Raw genomic sequence first — 19,195 nt, forward strand, 5'->3', positions numbered from 1 at the left:
ATGACGTTGTGTTTTTGATATATGGGATATAGTTCTTTGTTGCATGCTCTAAATTTTAGGAGCCAACTTCAAAGCTTCACCTCTCAATATTTCAAATCATAAATCATAATGTCACTCATTTGACTCCCAAGTTCCAAAAACAAACTTAGAATTATACACGTATTTATGATTTTATACATGTATTACTTCATATTAAATACATGTATAAATTATATGAATTTCACATTTTTTTTAAGTTAATAACTTTGATGTTCACTCAATTATTCATTTTTTTTCATATAAAATCACTAAATTTTCATTTTCAATTTAAAAGTCACTCAACTATGACTTTCTTTTGCATAGAAAGTCACTCAACTTATTTAATTATTTTTTTAAATTAAAATCTGCTTACATGAAATTTTAATTACCAACCAAAATTTAAAGAACCAAATATATATCTATTTATATCATTCAAAGTCGCTTGAGCATTTTACTTTCTGTTGGTTGGGTTAAATAGCACTGGTCATTAAATGATTCAAATGAATGATTTTAACTTCTATGCACGGTAGTATATACTTTTTTTACACTGGCGTATACTTTTAAAGCAAGATTCTTTTTTTTATTAATATTTTTATTTTATAAAATCTAAGTATCAAATACAGTAATGTATGGTAATTAGGACTCTATTATTATTTTAGCTTAGTTTAGAATTATTTTTCCTTGCGAAATAAAATTATCATGTTTATTTTACCAGTGTACTTTTACAAAATTTCCTTTAACATTACTGTTGCTTCTCTTGTTCATTAGCATTGAAGCAAATTACGAGCATCCATCATTGAAACATTTTAAAGGGAAACTATTATCAACAGAATTTATGGTAACTATTTATTCGTTATTTATATCTATTTCAAATTTACAAAATACGTGTAATCATGTCCATTGCCATTAATTTTCAAACATTCACACTATAACATTTTGTTTGTCTCTTCACCAATTATCAAAATTCCTCTGTTTTCTTTCTTAATGGAGTTTGATGGATTCTTGCCCCTTTTTTCAGTAATCTAATATCCATTAACTATATGTTGTAGGATAAAGAAGGACTTTCTACGGAAGACATCACATGAAGTGTATTGCATAGTATTCACAGAGAGATATTGAAGATGTTGCTATGGAGAAGCAAAAAGGTTAATTTCTTTATTAATCTCTGATCGTTCTTTTGAACTTATGTTGTATATACGAAATAATGTAATACCATTTCAGATGTGAATTATTTTTGAACTTTAAGTCTAAATTAGCAACAAGAACTATGACGCCGTGCTATATGAACCTTCATTCACCATATTGCCCCATTTAAGACATCTCTAGCTCTTTTTTTGAACTCTTGAAAGTTATGTACTATTATTGTACACTCTTTCGTAGATATAGAATCGATATTGAAAATTCAGTTAAGTTTATGAATCATTTGTAGTTTGTCGCATGAAGGGAGGAAATATGTGAATGTCATTTAATTATTTGAAAAAAGAACTATATTGTTTAGGTTCTTTTTAGCAAAATATTATAGAAATTTTTAATAGATGTATATCAAGTAGTTCTTTCGTTTGTTTTGCTACTAATACAATTTTCTATTCTCTACAAATATTGTGTATATTGCCAGTTACAACTATGACAATCATTAAGATATACAAAATTAATTATTGTGAACCTTATCTTAAAATATTCTAAAGTGTCAATCTTGAATGGATGGTCTAAAATGTTTTGCACTTTTTGTAGTAAACGAAATAGAAATTAAAGTACTGTTTTCACCTATTTGTGCAACATTTCAATAAATATCAAAGTGAAAAAAAAATATTTACTTATGAAAATTTTATGATTGAAAATGTAGATGAAAAAAATCATAATATAATCTATTTGATAAATAAAAACAGAGGATCTAGTAAATAAATGGAGAAATCAATAATTTAAAGCTCAAAATATGAGTTAAAATGATAATTGTGCCAGGAGTATACAAAAATTGTACTTTAGAAGATAAAATTATTTTCTACAGTAAGAAAAATTAACAACAAAATTTTAGATACTTGTCTCTCCATTCGTTTTGAAGCTCTATATGTTAAACTTAATGTTCATTAAATTCTGTAGAAGTGCACCCCGTAAAAATACAAAGTTGATAATTTTATTTAGTAAGGAAAGAAAATCTTAAACAAATGTATAAAATAAAAATATTAATAACAAAAAAGAAAATTGCCTAAAAAGTATGTGTTAGTATAAAAAAAAGTATACACCGGCAGTGCATAGAAGTTAAACTCTAAGTGAATATATATTTGATTCTTAAAAACTTGGTTAATCATTAAAATTTCATGTCAACAAAATTTTTAATGAGCAATATTTCATATATAACACACATAAAAATCATATTTGTTGTTATAGGTATAGTTTGCATAATTGCACTCCATACGAAATCTTATGTTTACTGCTTTTGATTTGTATAATTCGCTACAAACATCCAATTTTATGCAAATTGTTCAGTTTTGTATTCATTCATTTATACATTGTAATTCGTATAATAAGATCTGTATTTGTGTAATTATAAGTGTACAAGATAAAATTATATGTATTTGTACTTTATGTACAATTTTCTCTTACTTTATACAAATACAATCACATTTTTATACATTTTATATCGAAATATATAAAATGACTAATTGTATATTGAAAATGGCTGATTATATACTGAATCATATGGCAAAAAAAGGAGATGTTTGCTGCGAATTACAACTAAAATAAATTATGGCTGTAACATTTCATTTGATTCATAGTTTGCTATTTCATACAATTTTTTCAAATTTTAAGGAAAAAATAACTAAATAGGTTGAGTGATTTTCTGTACAAAGAAGTCATAATTGAGTGACTTTTAAATTGAAAATGAAAGTTAAGTAACTTCGTGTAAAAAAATTGATATTTGAGTGACCGCCAAAGCTATTACTCCTTTATTTTATTAAAGTATTTCTAAATTTCTCCGCGTGTGAAATTGGGGGAAAGGAGAATGAAGTTGTCCGATGAGTTTTAGTATTTTACAAGTTACATGGATTAACACCGTTATTTTTAAGAGAAGCAACATAGATTTTACTACTTTAGAACCTAATTAATTCTATTTACAATAGTTTCAAATATTATGTCTTATACCAGATTTGATTGGTCGGATATAGTTAAAACGGGAACATGTTTTAAGTTGTTTGAATAGGCATTGGAGTAAAGATGTTAATATGGGCTAACCCACCCTCATCCCGACTAATCCATACAGGCTTTGATGTTTTACGGGTCAGGCCGAGCTAGCCCATTTTTGGTGTGGGCCATGAAAAGGTCGACCCAACCCACAAGTAGGTGGGCTACATGCTTGCCGGGCCAGATCAATTTTTTTAAAAAATATTTTTTTTATAATTATTAAATTAAATTATAATTTTAAAATATGATCATAAATATCGATAAAACAATATTACATAATGTTAATGTTACTACTTGTTAATAAAATCTACAAATAAAATTATTTTTATAAAATATTTGTTAAGTTTTTTTTCAAGTAAAAGTATAAATATCTAAATAGAAATATTAAGCTAATCGTTATGAATTTGGACTCTCTTTAATTTTATATTTTAATGTTATATTATATTTTTTAATTAATTTTTATTGGTCAGGGTCGACCCTATTGATATTCTCAAGCCCAAAAAATCAATAGACTTATTGAGAACGGGCTAAAAAATCATTTTCTTAAATGGGTTTCAAAAATCTTAGCCCAACCCTATTAAATATCGGATTAGGTCAGGCCGACTCAACGGGCCTAGCCCATATTAACGGCTCTACATTGGAGCATTAATTGGGATGTTTAATAATTAAATGTAAAGATAATTATTTGTTGCTAAGTTTAAGTAATGTATGACCTAATTTATCTTTAGTAATATATGGTTTAACTTATTAATTAGTGATAGTATATGTAATTGTTAGACAAGAGAGGTAGGGTTAGTATATGTGAAACTATGTATATCTTGTGGTTTGAAGAGGATGATCTAGTTTGATTTGAAACGGAGAAAAAAGAAAAAAATATTTAATTTTGTGATTTTAAATTAAAGTTGTGTCATGTACCAAAATGTCTTTTAATCTTGTGACCTTAAACATGTCACGTGAAAAGCTAAAGTTAAAGTGTTGTCAAAAATAAAAAAAGGTCTTTCTTTTTAAAGTAGATTTAAGAAAAAATATAATCATTCTTTTTTAAACGGAGAAAGTAATAACATAATTTTGCCTTTTCGAAAGAGGATCAAAAAGTGCTCACTTATATAATGTTAGGAGATTAATTATGCTTAGAGTTATATTTGAAGGACCAAATAAACCAACAGGATTTGTTTAGCCCAAAACTCTCCAAATTGCATGAATTAATGCCAACTAAATAGGGATTTTTTACTCCCTAGTTCACTTATAATTGTCATAGTTTTTTTAGATTAAAATATAATAATTTTAATTAGTATTTTTTAATATATTTTTTCATTAAGTAAAAAAATTGTCGTTATATCTTTTATTACTTTTGAAATTTTTTTAATAAAATATAAAATTAATATAATATAATTTACCTCAAATCAATAGATTTTCGTAAAGGGACGGAAAGAGTTGTTAATCAGTAATTACGATTTACACTTAATATTTCAAGGACGGAGAAAGAACTAAAATGGCAGTTGCGACTCGTACTCAATTGCAACTTCTGTGAACAACCGGTTATGCGTTAACTGGCCGGAGCAACCCACCGGATCGGTGCACGAACTCCATTGCCGGCCACTCGGTATATCGAGCGAGGACGAAGAGACTGTCGCTGCTTTCAGTATCTACCAGGATAACCGTTGGCTCTTCGTCTTATTCCTTCGCAATTTCCTCCTCACGGTCTTTCTCTGGTTCTTCAGTTTGGGGTAAGACATTTTCGTTTTCATTCTCTTCTTTATCCTTGGCCATTGACATCGGGGAAATGTGTATATTTCAGTCAATCAGTTAGTTAATTGCACTGATCAGTTAGTTAATTGCACTGAAAAACACAAAGTAGTTGAAATTATTGGTATAATCTGCACGTGTTCTGCTAACTAAGACAAATTAGGTTTATTTAGACAAGTATACATGCCAGTATTCGTTGATTCTCAATGTTTGGTATGGAAAATTGAAGAAGGGTTTTGGAAGTGATTCGTAATTGTGTTAACTGTGATCGGTTGCTAATGTTTTCCAGTATCGTATTAAACTTCGATTGCACTACCCTGATGGTTCAAGCTTCTTTGGAATCTTGACTTCTCTTTGTGTATCATCCTCTTTGACTAGGAGTTGAACGTTAGTTTTCTGTGAATTCAATTTTTTTTGGAATTGGTGGCCTAATGACTGTGGTATAAGATAGTAGAATTGCAAGCCATGTTACAGTTGTATTTCCTAGTCATATGAGAGTTCTTTATCTAAACATGTCATCGGAATTTAGTGGCTACTGATTGTCATTTAGTGAAAGTTGAACTCAACATGAATAGTTAAACGTTAGATGCTTAGTTTAGTTCCCAAGGTTCAGATGAATTTTGTTCTGAACATGGCATTTTATTTCCCCGTCGGACAGTTAATTTGCTTTAGAGTTCAAGCACAACAAGATTGGAGCAACAGCTGCTGAAGCTGCAAACATCAAATCACTTGTTGCAAGAGTCGTGGAGGAGGAATTGAGGGTTAGAAGTCAGAACCCAGAACTACACATGGATCAGAGTATGTAATCGTCCTTGAGATTTTTAGCCATATCCACACTTTGTTTTCTTAATGAATTTCGTATTTTATTTGCCTTAAACCTCAAGTTGTTGCCTGTTGCTAACATTATGAATCTGGTGTTTTGTTGTACCTTTTGGTAACATTATCTTAATGAAATCAGGCCTTCCATAGAATTTTTACAAGCATGGACAATACTAACTTCTGACAGTCGTTCTTTATTTGAAATTGATAACTTGGGGGCAGCAGTATTTATGTTGTGAAGGTGGGTACTGATAAAGATCTCTATCTTGGAATTTCATGATTTTGGGAAAACGTTTGACTACAAAGATTGGGATTGTAGATATTTCAATGAAGTAAAAACTCTTCTATTTTAACCATCTGGATATTGATATTCTTTGGACATAACTTTTTTTTTTTTGAGAAAGCTAACTTTATATTAATCATTGGCACAAAGTCATGCATAATACTCTGTTACAGTGTTAGATGCTATGGTTTTTTATAGATTAACTTAAGATGTAATCACTTATCCGGTTGCATTAATGATTGACCTCGGATTTGTTTTCTTTTAAAAAAAAGATGTTCAGGTTTGCTGGTTTCATATGTCCTTCATGTTTAACTTGTCCAGTTTTCTCGTTACTTCACATTCAGAGGACAAGAATATAGTATGAACATGAACACTCTTCTTTTAAGTTTTAGCTCTTTCCTTGAGCTTCAAAGAACTATTACATTGTTGACTCGTGTAACGGCATCTGACTATATTACCCCCTGTACAGTAATTTGAGCATTACATTTTAGAAAATGGAATTCTCTAGTGATACTTCTGTTTCTAAGCTTCAGCACAGATCAATTATTTATTTCTATTCTACTCTTACCTCAAAAGTTATAGCCTTTAAGGCATTATACGTTAAACTTCATTAGCCCTGAAGAATAGTACATTTTCTCATGTTTCAGCCTTTCAGGCGTTAACTTTCAAAAGCCAACCTCTGTAATTCAAAATATAAAGTGCAAGCATGAATTAGGACTTCAGAAAGTAGTTCTAGTTCAGATATTTGTTGCTGCAGTCTACTGCATCTAATCACTGTTTATTATGGACCAGTAGTGGTTGCTTATGTCATTTTTATGCATACAGATCTACTGCAAGATGCCAAAGAACATCCCAGTAGCAGTAATATGCCCCCGGAAGATGCGGAAAACAATCAGCTGGGGATCTTTGACAGACCTCTTCCTTGCTTTGGTTGTGGAATAGGATGGTTTTCGTGAGTTTCTTGCTTGTTGCTCCTCTTCTCATCCCCCACCTCTCTTCTGTCTTTTTGTCGTGATCTAAACTTCTCTTTGGACATATCTTATATGCTCTAAGTCGTGTTCTTCTTCTCTTATCTATTTTTATTGCAGCCTGCTACTTGGTTTTGTATTCCCATTCATGTGGTATTATGCAACAGTTCTTTACTTCCGGAATCACTACCAGAGAGATCCGAGGGAGCGGGCAGGGCTAGCTGCCAATGCAATAGCTGTGAGTTACCATCCTTAAGTGCAAGTTGCATTGATTCTGATTTCAGGTTGATCACCTAAAAAGTCCTTATATTTCAAGGGAATCTGCCTTCTCTACATCTTATTCTTAATACTCTTACTGATCAATAAAAATAATTTTGCTTACCTTCTCGGAAATAATAATAAAAAAAGAACCAATGAAGTTTAGTTGTTGGTTATTTGTAGGATCAGCAGCAATTTGTCCTCAAAATCCTCTTATCTATTTACATTTGTACATGTATCTCAAATAAGTTCATCATTGCAGGCTCTGATATTTACTGTAGCAGCTCTAGTTGCAGTTGCCCTGATTGTATTGTAGTCATCTTCTGCTATACCCTTACCTTAGCTGAAATCCATAATCCAGATAACTAAGTGATGACTCCCCTATGAAGAAAGTAACTTCACCAGAGCACGCATACAGAAAGGTGACACCTACTGGAAGAATGCTTGCAGGCAATGGGAGAAAATAACTCACTCACTAACAAGGGTATGAACATGTAGTAGTTAGTACTAGTGTCCATTTGTTGTGCTGTCTATTAGACGATATTATGGCTTCATCCTGTAATATTTTGGTGCAGCAATATACATGAGGAACCAAAAAAGATTGTTTTTCAGTTGCTCATGGACCCATCATGTTTGTATAATTTTTCATGCCCAACTGTTTTTTCTTGTTGCTGGTATGCATGTTGGTGACAATAATTTACTAAAAAAGGTTTACCGAGAGCTTTTCTAAGAAAGAAAAGAGTGTTACATGCAAAGTGAAACTACTCAAATAAGATGCAGTATCTGAAACTGAATCCTCTTTAAAGTATCAATGGCCAACATGTAAAATAAACGTTCCCCTTCCAAGAAAAGGTATGATTTTCACGATATATATTCAGATGGTAGATAAAAATCCCATATGAGGCGCTATTTATTCAGTTTTCATGACATTATCACCCTCAAACTAGAAAACACCACTCATTTGAGGCAGATGCTAATGCTACAAAATATTCAGAACGCCAACATTAGACAAAGGAGCATAAAAATAGTAGAAAGTTGCAACCACTAAAAGTTCCTACTTAAAAACATAGTTCTCTCATTGGAAACTCAGAGCCTTTCATGACTTCACCTAATTATACCAAATTCTTCATCATGGACGAAGATGAACCAAAAGATGATGATTTTGGTAAGCAGAATTTACTCTTCCAAAAAGTTAGAACTTGGAATTTTTGCTCAATAGATACTTCTTCAGAACATCCATGACAGATCCAAAGTCTGCTTTCACCTGTACCGGGGGATTAGCAAACCGACACTCCATGTTCTTTATTTCTTTAGAATGATAATCAACCTTGGATTGAGTAAACTTCAACCCATGAGCTGTACTCACAACCACTGTCCTATCAGTAGGCGCAATAACTCCAGCCTTTCTCAGCTTGGAGAGTGCAGTCAATGCCACACCAGTGTGCGGGCATATGAACATCCCAGTTGAGTCAGCTTGAGCCATCGCATCCATCAACTCTTCCTCGGTAGCCTCCTCCACTATCCCATTGGACTTCTTTAGAGCAAAGACAGCCCTATCAATAGATACTGGGTCACCAATCTGTATAGCAGATGCAAATGTTGTATTTGCCTTAACAGGTTTGAAATCTTTCCAACCAGACTTATAATGCACGTAAAGTGGATTTGCATTGGCTGCTTGAGCACAAACAAGTCTTGGGATACGATCAACAAGCCCCAGCTCCTTGCACATGTGGAAACCTTTGTAAAATGCATATATATTGCCCAGGTTACCACCGGGAACTATCACCCAGTCTGGAACTTCCCATTCAAACTGCTGCAGTATCTCTATTGCTGCAGTCTTTTGTCCTTCTAGCCTCAAACTGTTTAAGGAATTAGCCAAGTAAATTGGCAACTCAGCTGTGACTTCGCGAATCAACTGCATACAACCATCAAAATCAGTGTCGATACTCAACACAAAGGCCCCATTGGCTATTGGTTGAACCAGTTGCGCCATAGATATCTTATTTGCAGGTAAAAACACAATTGATGGAATGCCTGCAGATGCACAGTAAGCTGACAGCGCAGCAGACGTGTCTCCAGTGGAAGCACAGCCAACACCCACAACTGGTTTATGCATTTTCCGCAACCGATTTACTTGACTCACCAATACGGTCATGCCAAGATCCTTGAAGCTACCGGTGTGGCTGATTCCACAATGTTTGACCCACAAATCATTCATGCCTAGGAATTGTTTCCCATAACGCTCAGCCCAAAAAAGATTGGAATTTCCTTCAAAAGCACTGACAATATCATCACTGTCAATTTCAGGCAGGACCCATTCCTTCTTGGACCAAACACCAGAACCATAAGGCCATGTTGTCTTGCCCACCCTGGAATCAAACAGGGACCGCCAGTACTGGCCGTCAAATTTCTTGAGGGCGTCCATATCGTGTTGGACATCAAGTAGGCCACCTGATCGGCTGCGATAAATAATCTCATCGAGAGGATACCACTCGCTGGAGTTAGGATCGGCATTAAAAGGTACATACCTGCAGAAGCATATGCAAAATTTTAAGTTAATAGGTGCAGAGTACAATTGCACCAACATTTTGGTAAAGTAGATGGGAGCTTGATGTAAATATATATGTCTACGATTTGCTTGCTACAGTTGGGAAGTAGCAAATTTAGTGAATTTATATTATTCCACTTTAAATGCCAAGGTTATTTAACTGAGCCTATTCAACCTTTGAAATGTGTGATTTTGTTCCCTGAGATAATGCTGTTACAAAACTTAACATAATCATTATTTTTACAATCAAAACAGAAGATAAAAGGTGAAAAGAGTGTTGATTGCTGATGTCCAGTACTGATGGGTGGAGGGCATCAAACCAAGCGCGCACACCCTTCATCCTTAAGATTTCCTAGGCATTTCAGCCCTTCTGATTCCACATTTACGCCCACAGAAGGCAAATACCCTTAACTTTCCTTCTACCCTGCAAAGGTAGAAGTAAGGTTTGTGTACATCTCCTACCCTCCATAGACCCCACTTGTGGGATTATATTGGTTATGGTGTTGTCGTTAAGGCATATACCAGACACTCAAAAAACCGATCTGTACTTCATTCAGATACTGTGGAGGCAGAAAGCCTCTCCATTCTTGAGCCAGTGAAGTCCAATCTCTCCAACATTCACAGTAATGAGGCAACCCCATAGTCCCATCGTTGGAAAACTCCCAGTCAACAAACCACCATTTAGAACCCCCAAAATAACAACTTTTCTCGAAGCAACAACAACCACATCTTCAGTGTAGTCACGCGAATGGGGTCTGGGGAAGGTATTTGTATGCAAACCCAGGTAGTTTCCCAATGACATACCTACCCACAAATTAAGCTGGAAAAAAAATTGAATCTTGAAGGATGATTAAATAAGGAATATCTATTTCCACTATTTTTCTAGTTTCTCAATTCATTTAGAATAATGATTCAGTTAAAGCTAAAACTAAAAAAATTGAATGAATAGAAGGTTAAATGCGCTCATTCAAATAATAAGGGAAAACCAAAACCGGAACAACGCAATAACAGAGGAATGTTAAATGGGTAGCATAGTACGCATACCTAGCAGAGAAATTGTGGGAAGATACGTCGCGTCGGGCTTCCTCACGGATATTCTCGTCAGCAGGGCGGCGGTGCTTCTGAAGTTGTGGAGATTTTGAGATTGCATCATCTGTTGAAGATGTGGCTTTGATAGGAGTGAAGAAGGAAGCACGGTTAGATTTAGGAGAGGATTGTTGATGAAGATTATGGTTAGGAGAAAGGAAAGAGGATCTGAGCATGCAAGAAGCCGCCATTGTTGAAGCAAAGAGAGTGAGCTATGAGGCAGTAGAGAAGGTAAAGAGGGAATGAGAAATGTACTCTCCACTGACAAATATAAATCTGCTACTGTTAAATAAGAAAAAGAAAACTATAAATTTTAGAAATCACATTTATATGAAATTTTAATTTATTTATATAATCTAATACAAGTCTAATTTGTCAATGAAGGCGTTTTCCCTTCTAGTGCATTTTTAGACATTTATTTTGAAACGAAATCAATTATTACGTTTTTAAAAAGAGAGTGATTTTTTATAAGATAACACTTATTTTGAACGAATAAAATAATATATTTTTAAAAAAGAGATACAACACAATAACATTTTTTATGAATTCAATGGTCCTGAAACAAACTTGATATTAGTACATTTTTAAGAATTACATGAGTTCGATAGCCTTGAAACAAACTCGATATTAGTATTTCAAACAGCTGAATATTGTGAAAATTGTACATTATTAGGAATTACATTTTCACAAGCAAACAGAAGGTAAGATTGTACTTAACCTTATCAACAAAAAACTCGTTATGTCTCATCAAGTTTTGGGTTGATGTAATTTGTATTATCAAAACCAAGTCTATTTTTCGCAAGTAAAAACAGGCAGACAAGTACGGACAATGTAGCGTTATATTATTACAGCACTCAGACAACTGAAAAAAAGTGAAATTCTTGTGCCAAGATAACCAACAGATTCGATTATTGTATACTCCTTCCGTTCACTTTTACTTGTCCTAGAGGACAAGGGCCAACTAAGAAATATACGATCCGAGTATACCATCTTTTGAATGGTGTATGTAATAAACATGACCATAATTCACAATTATAGGCAACATTAAGTGTTTAAAAACCAAAGAGACATGTACACCAAAGTTGGTGGAAGCTCAATAGACCACATCAAATCCTCCTACTAAAACAACTAAAGAAGAGACATCAACTGTTTAAACTCATAGTATGTACCTGTTTTTGCTACTTTAAGACTACTTTTTTTATAACTAAACCACCATCAATAGAACCCTCCCTATTCATCAGCTGCATGTTCTAACCAACAGTGTACAAAGATGAACCACAGTGCTATTAAACCTCCACGAGGTAGAGAGCCAAACAGCCTGAATAACCTGACTAACAGAAGATGCTACTTTATCAAATTTTATATGTCAGCTCGAGGTCTCTTGTGGCTACAAGACGGACACTTGTATTGCTTGATATGCTCAGCCTTGGCAGGGGTGATCTTCACACACTTGCCGTGGAACCACTTTTCACAAATGTCACAGCATATCCAAAATTCATCTGCTGCATAATTTTCTCCACAGGCACCACACAGTGTCTCGCCATGCTCATCCTCGTCCTCCTGCTCATCCAAACCCTCCTCCTCTTCATCTTTAGCCTGCAACTTTGCTAACTTCTCCTGATAGTCTTGTGCCCTCTGCTTTTGCCACCAAAAAGTAAGAAAATGATCAACCAAAAGTGAAGACACCATGTAGTCAGACAATATTCACAATAGGTATCGTTGTTACAGGGTTAGATCAGATTAGATAGTCCAAGGACAAGCTCTCCTTCACATCTCTAATATCCCGGAAAACAGAAAAACGAATATGCTACTTCTGACCAGCAAACCAACATATTGTCCAAAGATAGACTTACCGCCTTGGAATTTGACTTGGATTTCTTGCCACTATGGCCAGAAGATTTTTCTTTCTGTTGTTTCTTTGAGGCACCAGTCACTACTTCATATATTGTAGGCAGTTCATTTATCATGTTGAAAAGCTTCTTCCTGAACAAGATAAAAAGAAACTATGAGCAACAGAAAAAAAACGCAGTGAAGTTCATGAGCTGGGGAACTATGATGACTTCTGTCACCACTGAGGCCATATTGACAATGTATATCCTGATGCGGGTTTCAAACAGGAGGCACAATGATGGGTGGATAATAGAAATGTGAACCTAATAACTACAAAAAACAACAACAGGAATCAGCTTTGAATTTCGTCACTAAATTTGGTCGTAGCTAACTGCCATCACTAAATAGGTTTAGCAATGACTTTTGTCGTTAAGCTATGGAATTAGTCCGTCACTAATGCCTTAATTTTTCAAGTAGTGAATAAACTATTGAATCCTATATGCAGTAGGGCTAATGGAAAATAACCAGAACATGGCTTTCCATTAACATCAAATTTACTTTTCTAAGTGAAAAGTTGGAGCATTTTTCATTCATCAAACCCTCTGACAAAGATCCTACATGTAGCAAACACAAAATGCAGAAATGAACTAAAATTGAACCTTGCTCAATAAGAGCTCTTTCACAATTTCAAAGAAAATACTTGAGCATGAATACAATGATGTACGTTGATTGACTGTGTTAAGCCAAAAACAAGTTTGACAACGCGTAGGTATGTTAATCATACAGATATCCAAGCAACAGAGGTCAACTGTCTATTGATTTGATTTACATCCCATTTGAAATCTGTCCATACATAACAAATAATGCAAGCTGGAGGAAGAATCTTTTTAGCCTGTAATTAGAATATCTATATTTCTAACTGAACCAGCACAGTTCTGCCCATGCCCAATAATTATCTCTGCGTACAACTTAATAAAGCAGACTTAACATTTATACCTCCTCTGGGACAGTAGCACAGCTAGTAGTGGCAGCTTGATACCAATCACTGTCTGAACTATATTACTAATAACAAAAAACGATTACTTCAATGCAACACATCACAAATCAAATAGATGCATGGAATTGCTTGAGAGAACAACCAGGAAAACAGATAAACAATTTGATTTACTGGGGATCAAATACAAATATAAAATCATCAAAGGAAATACTAGAAGCAAATATCTCCAAAACTTATCACATATTTCAATCAAGTAATGCTCTTAACGTCCATTAAGCATGGAAATATGTGTGCTTACAACAAATGAAAGTTCAGATGAGAAAAAGTACCTGCTGGCTTTATCAAACCCAAATCTAGCACCAAAATAGAAGGCGACAGAAAGCAGCCAGGAATCACTATGGACAGCAACTAAGGATAGCCAATCCTTGTCTTCCATCCCATCTCTAGCAAAGTTAATACCAAGAGCAGGCTCAGGGAGTTCAGGTGGTACTTCTTCAGCAGGCAGATTGACCTCCCATTGTTCATTTGGGAGACCATACAAGCACAAGTTTTCCTTCTCTGGATAATACACAATGAAGATGTTTAACCGCTTGAATTAGAAACTACATAATCATTCATATAAGATGGAATAAATTACAAAAGTAAAGTACACCACATTAATGTAAATAAAAAAATTGTTCAAAGAAGGGGACCACGGTAGATGTTACCAAAAACTGAGTCTCAATTAAAGGAGAAAGATAAGAGTATCAATAAGGAACTAAGTATTCTAAGTCATCAATCAACTAATATGTGACACACAGAGCAGTAGTATGAGTCAGTGCCATTACATATGACACTTCCAGTAGCAAAGCAAGTTCACTTTTGAAAACTTTGAGCAAATCTTGTCATCCATAAATTACCACTAAATGCATCCATGTATGGCTATATTTAGGTCCATAAACTTAGCACAGCTAGGGAAGTAAGGAGCAAAAATTCAGATGAAAAAAATGTTGAAGCTCAATGCCCTGTAATTTATAAGTAATGTTCTGCTTCTAGAGAAGGTAAATATTTATTACAGACATGGCAATACAGAACTTATAAATACGCAAGACCATTTACACTTGCTCAATCATTTTTTGCTTTTGCACTTGGCCAATGTAATGAAATGGAGAAACTGCAGAGAACATGACATGACAAACTGAGAATTTATGAATATGTTTACTGGCATATACAATAACATACCCAGTGCACACAGACCCTCGGCTCAAGTAACACATAACAAGTCAGCTTGGAAAAGATAATACAGATTAGAACAAGGCATAGCAAATAAAAGAAAAAACATAACAGACCATACAAAGTGGTATATAAAATATAAGAATTTTGTATTTATAGGCATATAAAGGTACAATGCACAGTAATGTTAAGACTATCCTATCTTTAGATAAATCTGAATAGATTCTAAAAAATTACAAGTCTATCGAGACAACTTAATTATACGTAAAAGTTCTGACATAATAGTTGATTCAGAAAACCCAATGCCGCCTAATTTTCTCCAAAGAGACCTAATTATATGTGTAGTACAACTAATTGACTGCTCCTACATAAATTCCTTGGACCAAAACACGCCCTAATCCTTTCTACCTACTCCGACCACTTGTATTGGCACAATCACATATTCAAGGGTGCAGCTAAAGTTGAGGCTATGCCGCTATAGATTCAATAGAACTCAATAACCTTGGCGAAAACTCTATATTTGTGTCAAGAAACCCAATTGATATACAACAAAACACCCTATGTAATCCTACAAAGTCGGGAATAGAGAGGACAAAGCTTAGCAGACCTTACCCCTACCTTGGAGGTAGAGAGGCTAAGTGGGTGTTTGGATTAAGAAGGTCTGCCTTTTAAGCTCTTCTTTAGTTTTGGAAGCTTTTGGAAAACATCAGCACTTTCTTTTAGGCTGAAAAAGTACAAAGAAAGCCAAAAGCCAAAGTTGGGCGTTCCCAACTTATGTTTTTTAGCTTTTAGACAATAAGCCACTTTGGAAAAAGCCAATCCACACACCCTTCAAATCCACTTAATATGTATAAACTTATCCAAAACCAAATAAGTTCTCTTTCTACAATATAGAATCTAGAATCTAGAACCCATAAACTCAATTTTTTTGGATTCACTTTTGCATATGTCATCACCATCCTAACATACATATGACTGATAACGGAGCCAGTTCAAGGGGAAAGAAGAAAGAGGGGGAGAAAGAACACTGAAGCAGATGTTGTCTAGTATCTAATTAATCAATCAATACATTTGTATTGGCAAGGTATATCTGGAGTTCCTTCAACATGGCTTATTTATCGCATGTGGCTGCATCTTAAATAAATAATTACAGCAGCTTGTTGAAGCTTTAACTATGCAACAAATGAACCAGTGTATCAGACATCACATTTACTATCCAAGTCAAGTCAACAACTAGGTATCGGATAAAACCGCAAGTGTGAGTCTGTTCTAGATTTTTTTAACATAGTTATCAGCAAATGACAACTAACACAAAACTGCTTAACTTCTTCAGAACAAACTGATCCTGTTTCCTTAAAGTCTTTTTCAGAAAAAAGGAACACACACTGCATTGCATACAAAAGATGCCAATGAACAAACAAAACTCTGCAAAGGTAGCAAGTTCATTCATTCACTATCAGAACACGATGCTATCATTCGTCTAGAGCAATATCAAATTCCCTAATACCCAAAACCAAAATGAAACAAAAATGCAATGACAGTCATTACATACAGCTTATGCAAGTAAAAAATTCCAAACTTTATACTGAAGAAGGTCCAACTGGAAAAAACCCTTACCAGGATCACACTGCTGATAAAATTCTTCCACATCTGGAATATAACAAAAACAAAATACACCAATTAGATACAGAATAAAGACAAATAGTTAAAAAAAAAAAGTGAAGCAAAGGTAAACATCATTACTAATATTTGGGAATTCAAAAAAACTGAAAAAATGGGACTGTGATTTTCTCAAAAACTTCAAAAGATTGATAAATCTCATCTTAATTTCACAAACACATCCAAAAGAAAAAACTCTAGGGTTTCCAATTTTCAAAGAGCGATAAATAAAATTTGCACAAAAAAAAACGAGCAAGATGAAAAACAACACATGAAATAACGCGAAACATCATTACTACTATTTCGGAATTCAAAGGGAAAAAAGGAGGAGGGGATTGTGATTTTCTCAAGAAAAAACTACTAAACATCGAAAATCTCATCTCAATTTCTCACACACCACAACAAAAATCCAATGAAAACTCAAGGGTTTTAATGGAACAGTTAATAAACATTCAAAAAACCAAACAACACACACCAAAAAAAAAAAACCCACCAACAGTAAGAGCCTTAATCAAAGCAGTTCGTCGTCTCTTGAAATCCCCAAACACATCTTCCACAGTTCGGGAATCAAACTGTTCTCCTCCTCCACCGGCGTCCATTAATCAGAAGAGCAACCTCGAAGGAAATTCGCAGGAAAATGAGAGTGGCGTACGGCTGCAGAGTTCAAAGGGGGGGAAAGAGAGGGAGGAGGGGATTTTGAATTGTGTGTAGAAACAAAGAATGGGGAAAAGGGTTTTAATAAGTGAAGAGAAGATGATGAGGAAACCTAGAATATAGTGGATAACATGGTGGACTATGATATAAAAAAACCTAATTAAAATTTTGTTATATTTTTAATAAAGCCGAGTGCGGTAAAAGAGGGAATTACGATGTGGAGAATCGAACCTTACTACTAAGGTGGGAGGGCGGGTAGAATTGTTCATCGTTATGGTTAATAAAAACAAATTGAATCATAATTCAAACCAAATCTATTGAAAAAATTGATATTAGGTTTGGTGTTTAAACTTTGAAAATCAATATTATTTGGCTTGATTTTTATTTTACCAAAAAAACAATTGTAAATATAATTAAATCAGACGGATAAATTAGATATATAAATTATAACTAAAATATAAATATTCTATTAAATTTTAATTAACTTAAGTCTTTTAACTTTATCATTTTTTCAATCTTCACCCTTAAATTTTAGCTTTCTAGTGGATAGTTCCGATACTAGGTCCAAGTCTATAAAAATCATTTAATTTAATTTTTACGTATCCTACCTCACATAAGATAGTTATTTTTTTAATTGAATCACTTTATTCGTGTAATAATAACTCTAGTATTGCTTCATTGCTTAATCGAACCAACAATAGCTTTCATGTGAATTATTCATGTACTAGGTGTTTGTGTCTAACAAGATATGTATGTCCTCAAAAAAAAATTGTTACTTCCAAACAAAAAAAATCAAAAAAACAGAACCAAATCGGCAGTTGTTTTTTTCATTTGATTTGATTTGGTTTTAGAAATTTTGAAAACCTGCTATATAAGTGTGGCTTTGATTTTAACCAATAAGCGATCCAATTGAACTATGGACGCCCCCAAATGCAGGTAAAGAACCAACTAAGCTACTAAAATTCTCCCATCATAATTTTGTTTTCTCACCAAAGTAAAAGTAAAAAAATTGTATTGTGTGTATGTATCACCCTCCCAAAATTTCATTTGTGAGAACATGTTTGAATCTGATTAAGAAGGATAGAACTTGTATTAATATATTTATTTCAATTCAAACATGAATTTGATGTACACTCTCAAATTTGAGGGAAGCAACTAAATTGAGGGCTTCATTTGCTTGCGCTTGCGCTGACACGACAACAAATGAAGTGCACAATCCTCTTTAGAAATAGGAGTGAGTACTATACGAGCTCATAAATAAAACACAAAACGAGCCTTATATGCAAAGCAACACGACCTCATTTTGTTTGCCTCCGGCGAAGCGTTGTTAAATGTCTAAAAGCTATCGTTAATAAAATTTCTTTCGAAAATAAATCACTAACCAGTGTTAGGAACTCTTTTAAGTTTGTGTAAGGTAGAGGAAATAAAGGAACCTGCAGAAGACGGAAAAATTGTAGGAAGTTAACGCAACAAAAAAGATATTGTATTGTGCATCACTTTTATCAAATCTCATTAGCGAGATCATAGTAAATCTGATTTAAAAAGGACGAACTTGTATCAATATCTTAATTTCAATTCGAACATGAGTTTGATTTTACACTTCATTTTTAGAGGAAAATCACCAAATTGAGGACTTCATTTGCTATGTTTATTCAGTAGACAACAAGTGGAGTGCAAAAGCTTCTTTAGAAAATAGGGGGTGAGTACTACAAAGAGTTTGTAAGTGAAGTATGGAATGAGCCTTTTGTCTTCGAAGCAAAGTGACTTCATCTTATTTGCTTCCGGCAAAGTGTTGTTAATTGTCTAAAATCTACGGTGCAAGCGGCTAAAAAATTGTTAAGTTCTTGGTTGCTTTTTTTTCTTTTCTTTTATTTTACCTAAGGTCCGTGGAAAAGCGTTTGCTAAGGCTTATGACTAGCTTTCTAATTAATATGACA

The 19,195-nt window shown here is 33.9% G+C and overlaps 3 protein-coding genes across 5 annotated transcripts; 1 reads left to right on the plus strand and 2 right to left on the minus strand.

Annotated features, from left to right (window-relative positions):
- The first annotated feature begins 4,637 nt into the window (after nt 1–4,637).
- LOC101256190 (large ribosomal subunit protein eL20z-like) lies at nt 4,638–7,883 on the plus strand. Of its 2 annotated transcripts, none has more exons than XM_004241882.5 (5): nt 4,638–4,925; nt 5,603–5,742; nt 6,872–6,998; nt 7,135–7,252; nt 7,535–7,883. In XM_004241882.5, exons 2-5 carry the CDS (start codon nt 5,733–5,735, stop codon nt 7,586–7,588), a joined length of 309 nt encoding a protein of 102 aa, XP_004241930.1. In that variant the 5' UTR covers nt 4,638–4,925; nt 5,603–5,732; the 3' UTR covers nt 7,589–7,883. The 2 variants fall into 2 exon arrangements, with proteins under 2 accessions (XP_004241930.1, XP_069154884.1); XM_069298783.1 differs by having other exon boundaries at nt 4,717–4,925; nt 7,135–7,298.
- Nucleotides 7,884–8,154: 271 nt separating this feature from the next.
- LOC101244777 (threonine synthase, chloroplastic-like) lies at nt 8,155–11,291 on the minus strand. The gene is made up of 2 exons (XM_004241842.5): nt 10,865–11,291; nt 8,155–9,800 (listed from the first exon to the last, which is right to left on the minus strand). The coding sequence occupies exons 1-2, from the start codon at nt 11,095–11,097 to the stop codon at nt 8,465–8,467; spliced, it is 1,569 nt and encodes a 522-aa protein (XP_004241890.1). The 5' UTR covers nt 11,098–11,291; the 3' UTR covers nt 8,155–8,464.
- A 606-nt stretch (nt 11,292–11,897) lies between these two features.
- On the minus strand, nt 11,898–17,406 carry LOC101248114 (PHD finger protein ALFIN-LIKE 3). Of its 2 annotated transcripts, none has more exons than XM_004241854.5 (5): nt 17,098–17,406; nt 16,563–16,595; nt 14,063–14,291; nt 12,760–12,889; nt 11,898–12,541 (listed from the first exon to the last, which is right to left on the minus strand). In XM_004241854.5, the coding sequence occupies exons 1-5, from the start codon at nt 17,201–17,203 to the stop codon at nt 12,266–12,268; spliced, it is 774 nt and encodes a 257-aa protein (XP_004241902.1). In that variant the 5' UTR covers nt 17,204–17,406; the 3' UTR covers nt 11,898–12,265. The 2 variants fall into 2 exon arrangements, with proteins under 2 accessions (XP_004241902.1, XP_010322833.1); XM_010324531.4 differs by having other exon boundaries at nt 11,898–12,544; nt 17,098–17,405.
- Between the last annotated feature and the right edge of the window lie 1,789 nt (nt 17,407–19,195).

The sequence above is a fragment of the Solanum lycopersicum genome, chromosome 6, assembly GCF_036512215.1.
Source record: "Solanum lycopersicum chromosome 6, SLM_r2.1".
In the NCBI taxonomy this organism is placed as follows: domain Eukaryota; kingdom Viridiplantae; phylum Streptophyta; class Magnoliopsida; order Solanales; family Solanaceae; genus Solanum; species Solanum lycopersicum.